General features: G+C 32.2%; 1 protein-coding gene across 4 annotated transcripts in view; it reads right to left on the minus strand.

Annotated features, from left to right (window-relative positions):
• Positions 1–10,172, minus strand: part of LOC145322554 (organic cation transporter 1-like) — a 52,861-nt gene extending 42,689 nt beyond the window's left edge. For 2 of the 4 annotated variants that reach the window (XM_080164656.1, XM_080164657.1), the window contains exons 1-6: positions 10,044–10,172; positions 8,472–8,624; positions 7,456–7,557; positions 4,892–4,974; positions 2,637–2,736; positions 170–280 (exon numbers count right to left, since the gene is read on the minus strand). In XM_080164656.1, the coding sequence (XP_080020782.1) occupies positions 170–280; positions 2,637–2,736; positions 4,892–4,974; positions 7,456–7,557; positions 8,472–8,495 (420 nt within the window). In that variant the 5' untranslated portion in view covers positions 8,496–8,624; positions 10,044–10,172. Of the gene's footprint in view, positions 1–169; positions 281–2,636; positions 2,737–3,900; positions 3,935–4,780; positions 4,825–4,891; positions 4,975–7,455; positions 7,558–8,471; positions 8,625–10,043 lie in introns of those variants that run through there. The other 2 variants (XM_080164659.1, XM_080164658.1) reach the window with 2 other exon arrangements.
• Between the last annotated feature and the right edge of the window lie 10,164 nt (positions 10,173–20,336).

Raw genomic sequence — 20,336 nt, forward strand, 5'->3', positions numbered from 1 at the left:
ATTGAGGGTCAGCACAAGGTAATTGGGATGGGAACATACACTTATTTAACCCCTTCCCCCTCTAGTGTTTTACTCTAGTGTATAGTTATTTTCAATATTAAGATTTATCAACTCATAACAGTTCTGACAATTCATGCGACGCAAACTAATCAATATAGGCAGTACTAACCTCAGTAACCAGAGTGTTGTCATATTCAGATTTATCAAAGACCCATCCGTGTCTGCAGGGAACAGTTTCCCATTTGGGATCCGGCTGGTCAGGCCAATTATTTCCATTACTCTGAAAGTAAATCAAATATATTAAAAAAGGGACTTTCACTTAAAACACTTCCTTCTCCCTTGCAGGTCACAATCACAGAAAATATGTAACAGATCAGATGTGAAATAAAAACTCTGTCTATCTCCAGGGATCTAAAGGGATAAGACCATGGCTAATAAATTGATGTACATCCTTAATGATAAAACACAAAAGTACCCCTTCTGTAGAGTAAAATTAGTGGTTGAAACGTTTGAACAATCAACTTATGAACAAACCAATCAAAATCCACTGAAGCCCCCAAAGTGGTTAAGCCAACAAATAGGAAAATGTTATTATAAAACTTTGGGAACTAGTGTAATAAACAGCCCATTGTCTCCTCGCTCTCCGGTCTATCTCAATGGATAACTTTGTCATCTTGCCATCTAGTTGCAAGTTTAAGATTATTGCAAATGTGACATAAATGAAAGTCAACCAGCTAAAAGTGTAAATTACCTACCTATTATTCAGGGACAAGGGAAGGCTATTCTGGCAAACAATGCTTTAGAGCTGATTTCATAGATTTCCAGTTTAAACTAGATGATGAGATTAAGCAACTTTTGGCAATATTTGACAAGAATCTAAAGCATTATTTTGTCAGTTATTGCTTAATTTACTATAAGCCATTCAAAAATGATTTTCAGAGATTAGTACTATGTTTATTTTTGAGATAAATGAACAGAGAGTAAGCTTTTTACATTATTTAGATATTTTATCTAAATCATAGACTACTCGTAAATTATAGGTTAAATAGTGAATATAATTTATTGAAAATCCAAACAGTGGATAGCTGTAATACTTTGAAACATATTTCAGATTGTTTAAACATTTATCCCATCTAAAAATTAAAAAGAAAAAAAGTTTTTGCGACACCTAGCAATAAAGTTTTGAACTATATAACTATGCTTTTCCAAATCAAACATTTTATAATTTTTGTTGTGGTTTAATTTTGTATTTCTCGACAACATCTTGCCCCTAATTGCGAAACAAGTTGGAAGGAAGTTTACAGAATTTAAAATATGGGTAATTTCTCCCAAAGTGCCTAGTGGAGCACAGAATCCTCCTTTCCCTACCATTAATTTTAAAACAAACTGTAAACGATCAAAGGGGCGGGAGTGCTTTAGGTATAGCATTAAGGAAACCAGCAGATATAATTTAAATATGGGGGGGGGGGGGGGGGAATCAGTGCTTCATAGGCAACTTTGTTGTAAGGCACCAATATATGTTTTTTTATGTTTATTTTAAATTAAGTTGATCGTCAAATAGATTTAGTATTGTATGATTTATGGTTATTATTTTTGAAAAGCAAAGCTTTTCCATGATTAGGGTCGGTCCGTGCGTCCATCTGTACGTCCATCCGTTACAGTTAGCTTTGTTTGTTAATTTAAAAAGGTTAGAATTGTCCTATCGATTTCAAGCTTTACATGCTAATTCCCATAGCAGTTAGGTACGATTTAGAAAGAGCAGCAACTCTATAATCGTTACTAGAAAGTCCGTATGTTCATTTAAAACAAGCTGATTTTTTTACTTTTTTTACAACAAATTTTTGTATGTTAAAATTATCCTAGTCATCTAATTTTTTGAATTCTGATTCGTATTACAACAAAAAATATAAGCAAAGCATCTCTAAAATCAAGTCCTAAAAACGTCAGTATGTTCTAAAACCGTAACATGTATTTAATCAGTTTTGCAACAAATTTACTTACAATTTTGTAAAGACATATGCATTAATATTCAGTTTATTCAGTTCTGACACTGTTAATGTCCATTTGTCTTTCCATTTCAGAGCTTCGCTTTTATGAATGTTGTCATCCTTGTTTTAATAAGAAATGAACAATGAATTTTATTTTTAACTTTAAAGTAAGATGTTTTTAGTTATTGAATCAATTTGAAACTTATGCCTAAACTTGCTCTAAGGGGTTAATTGTGGTGTTTAAAAATGAGTCGAAGTAAAAATTTGTCAAAATATTTTGTTTTTTGTCTTTAAACAGTTACAAATTTTATGGATAAGAAAAAAATTTAAAGATTTTAATTTTAGGAAATATTTAAAAATATTTTTTTAATCTCCCTACATCTGACTTGTTTAGTAAGATGTTTTTATGAATCCGTCTGCTATTTTATTATTTAATAGTGTACACTATTCTCATGAGGTTTAGTGAATTACCCTTATGAATACCCTTATGTATTATACTAAGAGCCCTTTTTTGTAATAGTTGCACCATTCATAACATTACATACTTGGTGAGGTTTCGTGATAAATTGGCATGAATTTAATAGAATTGTTTGTCAGACAGACATTCCCTTGTCCCTGATTATTAAGTATTTATGAAATTTAACTTACCATATAGATTTCAGTCCAATTTTCAACATTGTACATAAGACAAGAATCAAATCCAAGATTTATGGCATCTTGACTCTTTGGTGGTGATCCCAATCGTAATCTAAAATAAACAAGAATGACAACATCCATAAAGCGAAGCTTTGAAACAGTAAGACAAACAAACATAAACACTTGTAGAGTGTCTGAACTGAATAATCAAAATATAAATGTTAAAGTGTAGACAAAATTGTCAGTAAATTTGTTGAAAAGCTGATTAAATACAGGATACTGTTTAAGGACATATTTTTAGGACTTGGTTATAGAGATGCTTCGCTTATAACATTATGCTTTGTTGTCCTAGGAATCAATATTCCAAAAATCAAATCAATCAAATGATTATATCACATAAAAATTAGCTGATAAAAAAAGTTAAAAATTAACATGCTTAAAATGGACGTGAAGATTAAAGACTTGCTACACTTTCTAAATCGTACAATAATCACCATGCAAAGTTTTAAATCGATAGGACAATTCTAACATGCCTAAATTAACGAATTGAGCTAACCGTTAAATACGGACTGACAGACGGACCGACCCTAATTATAGAAAAGTGTCGTTTTTAATAAACTCATCAAATGAGAAAACCAAGGTGACAACATACATAGGAAGCAAAGCACACAACAAATCAGAGATGAAAATACGAACATGAATATTTAATAGCAGATGTTTAAATCAAGAATCGATTTATTGGGGGGAAAACCGTTTTTACATGTATTTTTATAATTCTAATTTTGTAGAATTAGACGAACACAGTAATAGTGTCTGACTGATTATGACGTAACAAAAAAAAATTAGCCAATGAGAGGCCGTTATTGACCAATGGTAAAATTTATAGTGGCCTCTCATTGGCTATTTTTTTTTGTTACGTCATAATCAGTCAGACACTATTACTGTGTTCGAATTAGACAGACAGGCGTGCATCACATAATTATGCCGTCTATCTGGAATAGCAGCCAAAAAAATCCCACTTACCCCATAGAATTACAGACTGTCGGAAGGACAGACATACAAAGTGAATCATAGAGTAGCTTTGCTGATAAAAATAGAACAAGGATTAAACTTGTATGTTGAAGCATATAAGTAAGAGGTATCAGAGAGACAGAAGGACAGACATGTGCTAAAAATAACAGTAGACTTTTATACAGTAACTGAGAGAGGATAACAGTTTACCTGTGGGTAATATTTAGAAGAGGGTCTGCCATATCTAATTAGGACAAGAGTTTACCTGTGGGTAATATTTAGAGGAGGGTCTGCCATATCTAATTAGGACAAGAGTTTACCTGTGGGTAATATTTAGAGGAGGGACTGCCATATCTAATTAGGACAAGAGTTTACCTGTGGGTAATATTTAGAGGAGGGTCTGCCATATCTAATTAGGACAAGAGTTTACCTGTGGGTAATATTTAGAGGAGGGACTGCCATATCTAATTAGGACAAGAGTTTACCTGTGGGTAATATTTAGAGGAGGGACTGCCATATCTAATTAGGACAAGAGTTTACCTGTGGGTAATATTTAGAGGAGGGTCTGCCATATCTAATTAGGACAAGAGTTTACCTGTGGGTAATATTTAGAGGAGGGACTGCCATATCTAATTAGGACAAGAGTTTACCTGTGGGTAATATTTAGAGGAGGGACTGCCATATCTAATTAGGACAAGAGTTTACCTGTGGGTAATATTTAGAGGAGGGTCTGCCATATCTAATTAGGACAAGAGTTTACCTGTGGGTAATATTTAGAGGAGGGACTGCCATATCTAATTAGGACAAGAGTTTACCTGTGGGTAATATTTAGAGGAGGGACTGCCATATCTAATTAGGACAAGAGTTTACCTGTGGGTAATATTTAGAGGAGGGACTGCCATATCTAATTAGGACAAGAGTTTACCTGTGGGTAATATTTAGAGGAGGGACTGCCATATCTAATTAGGACAAGAGTTTACCTGTGGGTAATATTTAGAGGAGGGACTGCCATATCTAATTAGGACAAGAGTTTACCTGTGGGTAATATTTAGAGGAGGGTCTGCCATATCTAATTAGGACAAGAGTTTACCTGTGGGTAATATTTAGAGGAGGGTCTGCCATATCTAATTAGGACAAGAGTTTACCTGTGGGTAATATTTAGAGGAGGGTCTGCCATATCTAGTTCAGGATGAGAGTTTACCTGTGGGTAATATTTAGAGGAGGGTCTGCCATATCTAATTAGGACAAGAGTTTACCTGTGGGTAATATTTAGAGGAGGGTCTGCCATATCTAATTCAGGATGAGCACACCAATGACTTGGCTCCGCAGATAAAAACACCTAAAATAAATAAGAATTGATTTACATGCCAAATGATGATACACAATTACCCCATCAGTAGATTACAATTAGTGGTTGAAACGTTTGGACATTCAACATAAAGAACCAACAAATCAAAATTCAGTAAAGGTCCCCAAAGTTGTTAAAAACCATTATTATAATACTTTGGGGACTAGTGTAAAAACATCCCATTATCCCCTCCCTCCCTGGTTTCTCTACACATACTTAATTTTTTTTTAATCTTATTGTCAAAACCACATGTTTTCATATAACAAAAAAAATATATATTTCCCTAATGGTAACTATAAAGGTTACAGGCATAGGGCAATGAACAAATAAAAATGTATTTGAAAAGAAATATTGCTTGACAAGCAGGAAGGAAGGGGACAATAGGCTGTTTATTACACTTGTCCCCAAGATTTTATGAAAACGTATTCTTATATGTTGGCTTAGCAACTTTGGTTACATCAGTTAAATTTTGTTTTATTGTTTCATTAAACGTTTCAAATGCTAATAGTAATCTACTGAAGGGGTAATTTTATGTCTTATCATTGGGGATGTACATCAATTTATCGGACATAGTCTCATCCCTTTAGATCCCTTTGCTGGACAAGAATTTAAATTGACCCAAAAAAAAGTTTCTGAAAAAATTAGGATTTTTCAGTATGTTACAACTTTTAAAAGAAACCAATTTACACACATTTTAATGGCATTAATTGCTTGAAACGAGTTTAAACAATAAAGACTTCCTTTCTGCGTTTTTTTTCCCCAATAGTTGATTTAGTTTTGAACAACTTCTTTATCTATGTAATCCTGGGGGTAACTAGATAAATCTAACTCAAAACAAGGATGACAACATCCATATGTAGCGAAGAATAAATAAATCATAGATTGATTGAAATATGGTCAAAGTGATTAAAAAAGCAGTGGTCATAAACTAAGATAAAACTATAGAAGTCACTAAACCTTTCATATTTGTTTTTATATGTTTATTTTTTTGTAGCATCAGTGACAGACCGACGGACCACATAAATTATATACTAAAGTGAATTACAGAGTAGCATCGCTACTAAAAAGTATGTAATTATCAGGGAGGGAGGGGATATTTCACTGTAAATCAACTTTTCAGGTACCCAAGGTTATATGAACACATTCTCCCATTCCAGTAGGAATCTGTATTATATCTTTGTTTTATAAATTAGCAGTGTCAACACTTTTCAACCAATAATCTTAACCTACAAATGGTAGTTTTGTTTAGCATCATTGAGGTTGCACCTCAAATGATATCCATTGTCTTATCCCTTAAGATCCCTGGAAGTTATAGATTGCTTTTTAAGGGGAAATATAATAATTTTTTTCTTTACTGTTACTTACCAATTATGTTACTAATGTTAATCTGTTTAAATCTGTACTATATTTGCATGGAATTCATTTAGGAAAACCAGCTTTTAATTGGAAAATAAATGTTTTCGGTTTTACATTATGTAACGATAAGGATATAACATTCACATTAACATATACGAGGGAAATTAATTAATTATTGTTCTAAATATATCTAAAAAAATCATAATTGGATTAGTTTTACCGTTAAAAAGGCTTTTTTAGTTTATAGACCTAGGAATATTATTAAACTTAGTAAAAAGATCACTGTTTATCGCCTGAATGATGACAAGAATTACTATGTATGTATAAACGTGATTAGATTCGCAACATTAAAACCAGGAAACTCAGCATCAAAAAGAAACCATATTTAAGGTTAGGTTAAATTTAAGAGAGATCCCAAGTGTGTTACCTAGTTTGGTTGTAGATAGACCGTTAAAAACACATTATCAAAAAAAATACTTATATATTTTAGTTTAGGCTCAGTTACTTTTACTGGGGATCCCCACAGGATTACCTGAGCTTGATCTTTAAATCGTTTATAGGTGATTTAAACCGGGGCGATTCATTCAGCGCACCATCAAATTATTAAATACTAATCTTTAAATCGAATTTGCATGGGCGATTTGGATCGGGCAGTTGCGCTTTACCGGTGCGCCAATGCCACTCACCGAGTGGCATTGCCGGTTCAAATCAGGGTGAATCATATGTAATAAATGGATATTTTTTTAATTACTTTAATATTTTATTGCACAACTATCGAGAAAACATTTTTATAGTTATTTTTAAAATAAATTATATATTAATGTTTTGTATCAAATACCATACGGACATGGCATTTTATTTTGACATGGCGCGGATCGATATTTTAGTGAGTGCGCAAGCGATCTAAAAACACCGCGCCAAAAATCTTTTAAAAATCAATGTTTTATAGGTGCGCTGTGGCTCACCACCAGCGCACCTACGGTTCACCTCTGAATCGCCCCGATTCAGCGCACCATAAAAACGATTTAAAGATCCAGCTCTGGATAAAAATAATCAAAAATGATACTATAGTTTAGGTTAGGTTAAGTTGGGTTCTTAAGAACGCCACTGGATTACCTGGCTAAAGGCAAGGAACGCTGCAGGTAGACATGCTGGGATACACAGCATGGAAAATAAGGTTATCTGATATATTCCAATCTCCCCTACATGAGGCAGAACCTAAAAATAAATTTTAGTAATTACAAAATCAAAAGTTTAAAAATGTCAAATATGCTCTAGAATAAATAGGTTACAAAATAATCAAATATTTAAATAGGTACATTCTAATTAAGACTTGTTAAGTTCAATTAGTATATACAAATTTTAGGTTTTTTTGAAGTGGTAGCTACATCTTGTGTAACTTTGTTAACCCTATTACGAAAGCTCTTTATTATTTCTATAAAAAATGACGTCATACAATACAAATGACCTACGATAGGCCAATACACAGACTAAAAACAGACTTAGGCACTATAAAAAGCTTCCTATTACGAGATGGATGGGGGGGGGGGGGGGGGAAGCGGAATTACAGTTCCAAATTTTCCGACTTTTCAACCAGCAGAAATACGCAACTTTTAGTAAAGAGAAAATGTGAACCTTTGTCCTGGAGGCCGCAGGGGCCACCCAAAATCCAGGTACATTTCTGGAGGCATCGAAAAGTATTAAACTCATAATCAAACACAAAATATATTAATGGTTAGATTTTTGAAGCCACTATTCAAATGCCGTATACATGTATATTATATTGTACCTCGAATCAAAAGTTGAGGTGTATATTAATTAATCGTCCATTGTCTTATCCTTCAAGATTTCTAGGCTTAGGTGCATAAATATAATAATGTAGGCAAGTACTTAGATCAACTATGTCCTTGTAGGATACAAATCTTAAATAATTAAACCATGGCTCGGCAGCCGCGCGTCATCCGCGCATAAATCTAAAATTTAAAACTGCTTGAGTACAAAAAAATATATATCCTAAAAGATTGATTGTCTGTTTAGACATCCAGCTGATTTTTAAAGTTATAATATGACGATTTCACCGTGGCTTAAACGCGGCTGACGCGCGGCTGCCGAGCCCTGAATTGAAATCTTACCTCATCAAAATCTAGAGTACTCATTCTCGTCTCTTCTTGTAAGTAGCGAAGCTACTCTATAATTACAAATGTCTTTTTTAAACTTTATTTTCACTGAGATGATAATATCCTCATTACAACAATAGTTTTCTTGTTGTTAGGCTTTCATCGAATCTAATTTGAAACAAAGTAATTTTAACCTTACAAACCTTGGAGAATAATTTAGAATTTATTTTTCCTATAAATTTTTCTCAGGTTATGAATATATGGCTGCCAAAAAGAGTTTTTACTTTTTGGGAAAGCTTAATATTCTTATTTTTTCTGCAAATTGCTAATAGTAATAAAAAACTAACTATATTAATGTCATCTTAAAAACATAACAATATTAAACGTATTTAAATATTAATAGTACAAAAACTTTATAATGCTAATTAAGTAAAATTGGTTCTATCACTGCCATTAGGCAATTTGTGTATTTCAGCTGTAAAAGAAAAAGCAAAAAAAATATTTTCTTGTGAGGGGTCATTTTTTCTATGGAAGATTTGTCTATGGAGGGCGTTGGTATCCTCCCCATAAGTAAATATTAACCTCCCCACTACCAATAAGAAGTTGAAAAGGAGAACCACATCGGTTCAGCGGTCAGACAGATAGACAGATAGACAGATAGACAGACAGACAGATAGACAGATAGACAGATAGACAGATAGACAGATAGACATATAGACAGATAGACAGATAGACAGATAGACAGTTAGACAGATAGACAGATAGATAGATAGACAGATTTACAGATAGACAGATAGACAGATTTACAGATAGACAGATAGACAGATATACAGATAGACAGATAGACAGACAGATAGATAGAGAAACCTCTTTTTAGTTTCATATAATGATTCATATTTTAAAGATGTCATATGCTCTATTTTTGATATTTTTAGTTTTTTTCTGGTACTCTCAATAAAAAATGAATTACTTCATCAGAAAGTATAAAAAAAAATAATAAGTAGAATTTATATCAAAAAGGAGGTCGGATGGGGAAATTGAAGTTAAATTTAAATCTAGTAGGTATACTTAATATTTCTAAGTTTAAGTTTAAAGGTAATATGTTTGACTGATACGACTATCTTTATCCTAATCCTTGATTATTTTAGATTAATATAAAATTGAAAATAAAATATATGCTTTTAATACTTCTTATGAGAATATAAAAATATATTTTGAATATATTGTCTTTGATACCCAAATTTTTAAAAACACGTTCTTTCATTCGATGGTAAGCCCATTGAATTATGGAAACTTGTAGCTGTCTATAGAGCCCCAGAAAAATGGGGATAGATGTCACTGCTTTTGACCTACCTATTCTATTGACGTCAGAAAATACTCTATTCCCCATATCTTTTCTAGGGGGTTTATTTCCCCCTTCCCTTTCTCTTTCCCTTTACTATGACGTTAATAGAACAGGTAGGCGAAAAGCGGTGACATCTATCCCCATTTTGCTAGGGCACTGAACAGTAAACACAGCTACTCAAAAATTGGATACTATATTAAAGGGATAAATATGTACAATTTGATATTTATGGTTAAAATTACTTTGGTAAATGATTTCCAAACATGTTTAACATTGAATTAATTCAAGTATTAGAATGACTGTCTGTTACATCTCTGGATTTTACATTTTCCCATTACATTTTGGATCACTCATTTCAAGTGTTTTTATCTGAAAAAAAATATGTTATTGCTTATTTATATTTTATTAGAATTGGATTTTCTTGAAATTGTTAAAATATTTTCTCATTTCATTCGAAACCGATTAATATCTATTGGATTAAAACCGGTTCTCATTTATGCAAAAAAATTATTTACATATCTAGTTTACTACGAATATAAAAATGTACAATGATAAAATTAAGACCAGGTTTTTTAGCCCAAGATGCCAAAGGCACGCGGAAAGCTGTTTATAATACGATGCGAGAAATATCTATTTTGACAGGTACAAAACATGCATTGTAAGCCAAGTCAATTAAGTGAAAATAATAAATATAACTTGAACTAAAAAATGAAAAGCCTGGATAAGTATAACTCATTAATTTTACTCTTAAGACTAGATTACAAGAAATAGTTTTAAATAACCTTAAAGTTACACTAACGTGCTGAAAAAAAAAATTTGATTTTATTTAATTCAAACACGACCAAGCTTTTTTGGAGATGGATTTAAATCTTAAGGTTGTGTTAATTCATCATCTCTAAATGAGGTAAAATGGCGAATAATGTGCTCAAAATTTTTATCAAATGGATAAAACATTATTTGTATAAACTGAAAAAAGTTAAACTAAATTTTGGAGTGGGGGATACAGGTTTTATTGGTAATCTTTTATCTGAAGGGAAGGAAATTATTTTTATAGAAATTATACAATAAACTCCCCCCCCCCCCCTCTACCCCCAAATGTACGTCCTTGTTCTCAATGATTATTATTTTTTTTTCGATAGAAATGTCCTACCAATTAAATACTGTTGTCAATTACATTAATAACGTAACAGGTTATTTTTTCATATGATAGTTATTTCTCGCATCATATTGTAAACAGCTTTACGCGGATAAAATATATATTCGTAGAAAACTGGATATAATACGATGCTAGACATAGTTTTTTTTCGTATGTATGAGAACAGGTTTTAATCTACCGGACTAGAAAAAATAATTCTCTATTTATTTGCTCATGCCAAAAAAATTATTTCCTAGAAATTCGCTAAATTTTAATATTATTCCCAGGGAGTTTATTACATTAGTCCCCAATGTTTTATAATAACTTTTTCTTATTAGGTGACTAAACAACTTTGGGGACTTTTATTGAATTTTGATATTTTGGTTCATTAAGTTTAGTGTCCAAACGTATCAACCACTAATTGTAACCTACAGAAAGAACAATATTGTGTATCATCATCAAGGATATTCATCAATTTATCGGCCATTGTCTTATCCATTTAGCTTATTCCGCAATTCTTGGGAAACATTTCTATTTTTGTATTTAAGTAAAATTGGATATTACCAATACAAAATATGTATAATAGGATCTAATAGGATCATGTTTATACCGTATGAGCGGTAAAATTTAAACAATTGTGTTTTTAGTAAATAAAGTTGGATTTTTAAAATCTTATGTGCCTACAACGTAGCTGGACAAAGTGTCTCCAAAAGTCAGCATTGTACATCATAAAAATTAAGGGATTATCCATCTCTTTTTTTAGGGGTTTTCTTTCCCACTTCTCCTCTCATCTCCCACATTTTTGTGACGTTACATGGCTGATTTTTCAGACACTTTGATCAGCTACGCCTGCAACTAGTGTCATGCACAGGGTTTTGCACCCCGAAAATATCGTCATCCCCTTAAACCAAAATCTTACACCCCCTTTCCAAACGCCTCTTCCTACAGCTTTTCGGTAGACAAAAGTAAATTATTTTATTGCAAAAAGATCCTGTTTAATTATATTTTACAGAGTTATCGATATCCTAATCTTAGTCTTTATTTTTATTGGCGGAAAAGGTTTAGGGAATTAAGATTTATTCAAGTGAAATATTCCATTCAGTACGTGGACTAATGGTCTGTAATGCAAATTATGTAAATTCGTCGCATTACATAATTCTATCTGACCCATGATTTCAAACATCACTTGATGATTCCTGTAACAGTTAGATACAATTTTTAAAAAGCAACTCAATGATCATTACCAGAGAGTCTTTGTGTCCATTTAAAATATGTTGTTTTTTTACAGTCAGCCTATTACCATGATATTTGGGAAATTAATTTGTAGGACTATTTGGCAACTTGAAACAAGCGCTCCTTCACTATGATAAGTCTTGAAACAAAAATACATTAATATTAATTATCCTTACCTATACTAAAGTAACAGGATGTTTGTGTGTCTGTGTATCTGTGTGTCTGTCTGTGTGTCTGTACCGAAGGATCTCGCAAACCGTTGAACCGATCGGGTTCTCTTTAACAGGGTAGCTTATCAAAGGTCCTGGGAAGGTTTATAACTATTTTCTTGGGGGGTGGGACACCACCAACCCCCTCAAAAATGAAAATACCCCCCCCCATGAAAATTTTTTTTAAAAAATGTTTTAACTTAAATTAAAAATAATGGGGTGATGGGTTACCCCCCCCCCCAAAAAAAAAAGAGGCCTCTAGGGGCGTAGCCGCTAGTTCTTAATATATCATTCAAGCAATTTTCTTCAAAATTAAGAGAAAATTTGTATTAGCTAAAGTCCTTCTTATTTGTTACCATGTTCTTGTTTCAATAAAGTGCTGGTTTTGGTGTCATGTATGGGGATTCACTGATAATATCTGCCATAAGTTTACTTATTTTTATCTGGTTTTTTTTCAGAGACAGCTTATAGTGCCTGTAAAAAAATGACGTCATTCATTACAAATTACCAATGATAGGCCTAAGCTGGATCTTTAAATCATTTCAATGGTGCGCCAAATCGGGGTGAGCCAACTTTCCACCAATGAGAGCATAGCATTTTACGAAATGCCGCGCTGTGATTGGCTGGAATTCGGCGCACCCCGATTTGGCGCACCATTGAAATGATTTAAAGATCCAGCTCAGTATACATTTTACCATTGGTGAATTAAAATGCATTCTGGCAAATCACAGGTCATTTGTATTAAATGACGTCATTTTTTATAGGCTGCTTCGTTTTTCATAAAATTGTTGGCGTATTACCGTTCAGTATCTTATGTTCATAATTTCCGTATATAATAACTTTCTGTGGTTGGATATTTAGTTATTAATATTTTTGACAACATTTTATAAAGAAATGTGTTTTCTTAAGGTTTTTCCGCATATATAAAATTAACCTATATAGTAATTACTATTATCATTTTATATAAAGTAGAAAACAGTAAAAGTGTCGAACTATGACGTCAGAAAAAATTAACAATTAACCAATGAGAGGCTAGAGGTTAGAGATTTTCTATTTTGGGAGGATTATTTACCCCCCCAAAATGGTTTGGGGGGGGTAAATACCCCCCCCCAAAATCGTTGGGGGTGCCTACGGCACCCCCAAGGTAGGGGTAATTTTTTTTTGGGGGGGGTATTGTTCACAAAATTTTGGGGGTGACTACGGCACCCCCAAAATCGTTTGGGGGTGCCAAATGGCCCATTCCCCCCCCCCCTTGGACGCCTATGAGTGATCAACACAGTTTAATTAAACATGTTATTTTTATTTGATAAGTCCAATACACAGTGTTTCATGTTAAAAAAAAACAATCTTCAGTTGGTTATAAATAAATTAAATTGGTCCTTGGGTAGTTGGTTTTGGCTATTTCACTACACCCCATTCCCTAGATGCTAGAGGCTAATTAAAATATATTTTTTCTATTTATGTAATGTTAGGTTAGGTAAGAGTGGAGGAGGCCTCGCTTGTTTTAATTAATCAAATTCTTTGTTTACATCAAAGTGTCATAAATAAAAAAAATTAAAGCCTCAAAACTATCAAATGGTAAAATAGATAAAATTACAGGAATTAATTTTCAATAGGTATTTATCGCATCGTATTATCGACATAATTCCACGGAAATTAAATTGAAAAAAAATCTTTGTTTTCTTATTGAAGGAAAAATGTAAACTAAAAATTGGCTTCTTGTAAAACACATAATGATTAGGCCAGCAGTTTTTCACCTTTTTACATGCATAAGATCAGACGAACACTAAATTAAATTATCGTTTTAAACTTAACAGGTTTTCTATTGTTTATGTCTGCAAAGGGGTAAGAAGGTGGGCAGAAAATAGCCTAAAACCAACCCGGGACCTATCTAAAGCTTCCCTGAAAAGGATAACTCAATCAGCTCTGTAGTTATCGATATCTTAAGCTTCAGACTAATAATAAGTAAGCAATATTACTAGAATCCTATTCCTATAATGCATTCTTACTACGAACGCTATTCTAATAATCAAAATTTGAATTAAAATGTTGATAAAATAACAGCACAAAAGGGTGACGGGGTTTTGTGTTTTCTTCTTGAGATGAAACTATGAACTGCAGATTATATCTCCGCTTATAAATGTTGGATATAGTCATTATATTATTTCTCTCTATACTTATTTACACTTTAGAGTAGGACGTCTTTCTCTCTCTCTCTCTCTCTCTCTCTCTCTCTCTCTCTCTCTCTCTCTCTCTCTCTCTCTCTCTCTCTCTCTCTCTCTCTCTCGCTCCCTCGCTCTCTCTCTCTTTCTCTCTCCCTGTCTCTCTCTCTCTCTCTCGCTCTCTCGCTCTCTCTCTCCCCATCCCTCTTTTAACGAGTTCTTCATTTCTTTCTTTCTCTGATATTCTGTCTCTCTCTCTCTCTCTTTTTTTATTTGTTAGTTACTCGCTCATTATCTTTTCTCCTTTCATTTCTTTCCCTATCATATTTTCTTTTATAAAATCTTTTGTTGCTATATTTCTGTCTATCTTTCATTCTCGCTCTCCCTTTCATACTTTATCTTAGAAGTATACCTGAATAACTTATGTTATACATTGCTAAAAAAACAAGGATGACAACAGCGAAGCACTGGAACGGTAGGACAAACGGACATTAACACTGTCAGAACTGAATAATTAGAATATAAATGTATAAGAGCCGAAGCAAAATTGTAAGTAAATTTGTTGAAAAACTGCTTGATACAGGATAATGTTTATGGACATGCTTACATTTTTAGGACCTGATTATAGAGTTGCTTCGCTTATAATGTTGTTCTTTGTTGTCCCAGGAATCAATACACCAAAAATCAGATCAAAAGGATAATTAGATCACATAAAAATTTGTTGTTAAAAAAGTAGAAAAATCAACATGTTTAAAATGGACATACGGACATTCTGATAATGATTATAGAGTTGCTACGCTTTCTAAATCGTACCTAACTACTACAGGAATCATCGTGCAAAGTTTGAAATCGATGAACAATTCTAACATGCCTAAATTAATTAATAAAAGCTATCTATCTCGGACGGACGGACGTATGGACGGACCGACCCTAATTATAGAAAAGCTTCGCTTTTAATAAAGACATATAGCTTTAACTTCTTTCACCAATTCTAAAATTTTTATTTTTTTTGTCATTTGTAAGTTGTCTCATATTTTCCTTATTTTCATTTGGATTGTAATTTTTTTGCCCAGAAACTTTCGAAAATTTTTTTTCAGAAATCCTAAGCAGTAAATCGATATGTCTCTGAAAAAGTAGTAGCGTGTTTGATTGTCTGTCTTTTTGTAAATTTCCACCATATATTTAATTCTATATGTCAGCACACAAATAGACAATAATTTTTTTTTAAAAAGGCACCAGTTTTTATTATGAAAATTAATCTTTTAAATTTCATATTTTTGTCTCCTAATAAAGTATTTTTCTCTATTCTAAAAACTAAATGGTTTTCAATAGAATCCTTAATTTGGATTATTTTTAATTCAAACTTCTTTTTGGTAGAAAACTGTGATTGAACATAAAGTTTAAGACTACATAGGTGGATTCTTAAAAAAAATTTGCCCCACTAATCGCTTAGTGGGGCAAAATTGTTTTCGTGAAAAATCCTCCAAAATCACATAAAAAATCTACAAAAAAATAAAATCTTATGTTAATAACCCCTCTATGATTTTATTAAATTTATGTAGATGTTTAATGTGATTTTGGTGGATTTTTCACGAAAACAATTTTGCCCCACTAAGCGATTAGTGGGACAATTTTTTTTAAGAATCCACCTCAGTTCTAAAAAAAATAACATCTTATTAGCAAATTTTTCTGTTATTCTTTCCCAGCATGGCTATTCTTGTCTCTTTCTAATTCTTTGTACTATTTCTAGTTTTTAGTTAGTTGTTTGTGAAAAAACGTGTAAGCTAATCTGACCACAATTTTTTTTAATAAATTCGGCCATTTTCATCACCTTAAGTAATTCTCCCCCCAACCCCTCAGTATAAATTCAGCTCTTGAATGTCCTTTCGAACTCCTAACTATTGTTAGATATGTTTTTTAACATTTCATTTCATTAGGCTTTTGTTACGGTCCACGGATATTGCATGTTAAAAGTCGAAAATCAAAAGGGCATAAAAGATTTGCCTTAAAACGAATAAATAGCTATACTTCTCAAACAACAAAATTAATATTTTATTGATCATTAAGTTGGTTTGATGTACAAAAAATATTATTTAAGCACGTTCAGGAAGTTTATTTTTTCTCTAATCACTTTAAATAATAGATTTCAATATTAAACTAATAATGAAATACAAAATTAAACCTTGAAAAAAACTGTAATCAAAAATGGCCACGCTTTCAAAATTCGCAACCTTATTTAAAACTCTGTAGCACAAATATACAATGTGGGAGGATTATTAGCTTCCTGTGTTTTAAAAGTAAAGAATATAGGGATAGGTTTGAGAACAAAAGTTTTGATGAATAATCATTTTTAAAAGCGAAGCTTTTCTATAATTATTAAAAGCGAAGCTTTTCTATAATTAGGGTCGGTCCGTCCGTCCGTACGTCCGTCCGTCCGAGATTGATAGCTTTTATTCGTTAATTTAGGCATGTTAGAATTGTCCTATCGATTTCAAACTTTGCATGATGATTCCTGTAGTAGTTAGGTACGATTTAGAAAGCGTACTAACTCTATAATCATTACCAGAATGTCCGTATGTCTATTTAAAACATGTTGATTTTTCTACTTTTTTAACAACGAATTTTTATGTGATCTAATTATCCGTTTGATCTGATTTTTGGTATATTGATTCCTGGAACAACAAAGAACAATATTATAAGCAAAGCAACTCTATAATCAAGTCCTAAAAATGTAAGTATGTCCATAAACATAATCCTGTATTAATTAAGCAGTTTTTCAACAAATTTACTTACAATTTTGCTTCGACTCTTATACTTTTATATTCTAATTATTCAGTTTAGACACGATACAAGTGTTAATGTCCGTTTGTCCTACCGTTTCAGTACTTCGCTTTTATGGATGTTGTCATCCTTGTTCCAGTATGTCTTCGAAACCGATAATGTCCAAGGGATAAGAACCGGTTATCGGTCATACTAGAAAAAATTATGTATAGCATCGTAATACAGACAATTTTTCGCGGAAAGTTGTCAATAATCATTTCAGTGACTTAAAATTGTGCAAAATTATGTCAATTCAATAGCGTTTAATAAAAGTGTATTTGACTGTCATATATTGACATAGACATCTAGCGGGGGGGGGGGAGGAGGAATATTAAAGTAGAATTTACCCCTTAAAAATTTGAAATCTCTCATCTTAACCCTCCTCTAAATTAAAAGCTTGGACATCCTTGCTTGTTGGTATGATTGCAGTATTGCTCTAGAATCATATAGTTAAAACAAAAATTAACCTATTTCATTATCCCTTTATTTCTGTTTAAAAACATGATAGTGAAGTGGCCTAATTTCAAAATAATGGCTAGTTGCATGATGTAAGGATAAAATAACAAAACACATACTGTCAACTTTCAAAATAATTAAAAATGCAAATTCATCTTTAACAAGGGCGACAACATCCATAATTTGCGAGGCCCATTAATTTCAAGCAATTTACTAACTGATAAGAACATTCCAACAAACTTGAGTTATATAGTAGGATGTCAGTGGTCAAGAAAATATTCATCTTTTATAGCAACAGGGAAAAACATATTTTCCTAGCAAAAAATGTTTCCAAGAGCATTAAAAACAGCTCGAAGTATAAAAAGGAATAGATTAAATACTTTGTAGTCAGCCGACTATTAATAAAACAAGGATGACAACATCCATAAAAGCGAAGCTCTGAAACGGTTGGACAAAGGGACATTAACACTTGTAAAGTGTCAGAACTGAATAATCAGATTATAAATGAATAAGAGACAAAGCAAAATTGTGAGTAAATTTGTTTAAAAACTTCTTGATACAGGATAATGTTTATGGATATACTTATATTTTAGGACTTGATTATAGAGTTTCTTTGCTTATAATATTGTACTTTGTTGTCCCAGGAATCAGTATACCAAAAATCAGAACAATCGGATAATTAGATCACATAAAAATTTGTTGTTAAAAAAGTAAAAAATCAACATGTTTAAAATGGTCGTACGGATATTCTGGTAATGATTATAGAGTTGCTACGCTCTCTAAATCGTACCTAACTACTACAGGAATCACCATGTAAAAAAAAACTTTACTTTAGAAAAAGTACTTTAGAAGCCAAAATTATCAACAGAATAATTGCTCATTGGTCAGGCGAATCTTAATGAAAGATAGCTGTGTATCTTCTATAGCAGCTAAATCTATAGATTTTGAAACATTTTTTAGTTTCATTTTTTGATGCTCTTGTTTTAACCTTTTATATACCAATTTTTAAAATTTTCTATATTTTTTTTCAATCCATAGATACTTAGATCAAATCTATCTAGCACTCCATAAAAATAAATTTATTGTTATCCATGATAGGGTTCCTTTGGAATTACATCCGTATGAGATTCCACCTTCTAGTACATCCACTTACCCTTGGGGGGGGGGGGGCAAAACCACTACAAAGGATTAGTAAAACTTTATGAAAAACACACTTTAATCCAACTTAACCTAACCTAACCTATTTATCAGCTTTTTTTGCTAAATTGGCGCAATTTTGTGTGTGTCCTATTCTTTGTTCTCCCCATATAATTGTATCTGTCATATATCTAGAACATTTTTTATAAATTATCTCCAGGAAAAATCAGGGATCTAAAGGGATAAGACAATGGCCGATAAAATTATGTACATCCCCAATGAATATACAAATAATTACCACTTATGTAGATTACAATTAATGGTTGAAACGTTTGGACATTCAACTAAATGAACCAAACAATCAAAAATCACCTATGTTATTTAAACAACAAATAAGAAAACGTCATCTTCCTCAAAGGAAAAAATATGTATTTTTTTCCTTTTAAAAAGGAACTTCCTTGTAATCAATAATTAAAGACGCAGATTTCAATCTTTTTATTGAGAAATTAATAAAATGTTAGAAAATGAAATTATCTAATTTTTACGTGAAATAAATTTTTTTTTATAAAGTTGTATTTTATGTTTAATCAAAATTAGACAAAATTCGTTAATATATTAATCTAATTTTATTCAGCATACTAAAGTAAAGGTTTTTGGCTATTAGAAGGGGCTAACGATACTCACGTTGGTTTAATGACCCTTGAGACTAGCTGCGAATGCACGATGCCTTGATGTTTTAGGCCAATTTTATGTGAGATGGTATCACCAACCTGTGTAAGTGTCTTCCCTTTTGATTAGAGGAACTAGAATTCTTATATATACAAGGTAAACCATGAAGGCTAGGGACACAGCTCGCTATTATATTAATAATTGATAGTACATAACACTTTAAGTATATGAACGAAGGCAACATTGCGGTGAAACATCACCACCGCATGAAGTTCTTTTTTTCATATTGTTAAAACTGTTAAAAAAGTTTTCAGTGCTGCTACTTTTTACTAAATGGTTTTCATAGCCTTACATAGATAAAAAGGAATATGCAAGACTTAAAAAATCCCAACTCCTTGCCTAGCCTATAAAATATTTTTAGGATTTGTCCCATTAATTTTTTAGCTATTCTGAAACTTTGGCGGAGGCTATCGTCAAACATCTTTGCACATAGCATTTTTTACAGGCTATTTAGAGTAAAGAAAACAAAATTGGATAGTTTCAAAGCAGCGACTTATATCCTTTTAACATTTATGTAGAGAGAAAAAAAAGAGTTTTTTGCAGAAGCCTGTAATTTTGATGTTTTTATAGAGTAGAAAAACAAGATTATACTAAAGTAACAGGATGGCTGTTTGTTTGTTTGTATGTTTGTATGTCTGTACTGAATGATCTCGC

This window comes from Acartia tonsa, chromosome 6, assembly GCF_053477335.1.
Source record: "Acartia tonsa isolate MP-2025a chromosome 6, ASM5347733v1, whole genome shotgun sequence".
NCBI classification, from domain to species: Eukaryota; Metazoa; Arthropoda; class Copepoda; order Calanoida; family Acartiidae; genus Acartia; species Acartia tonsa.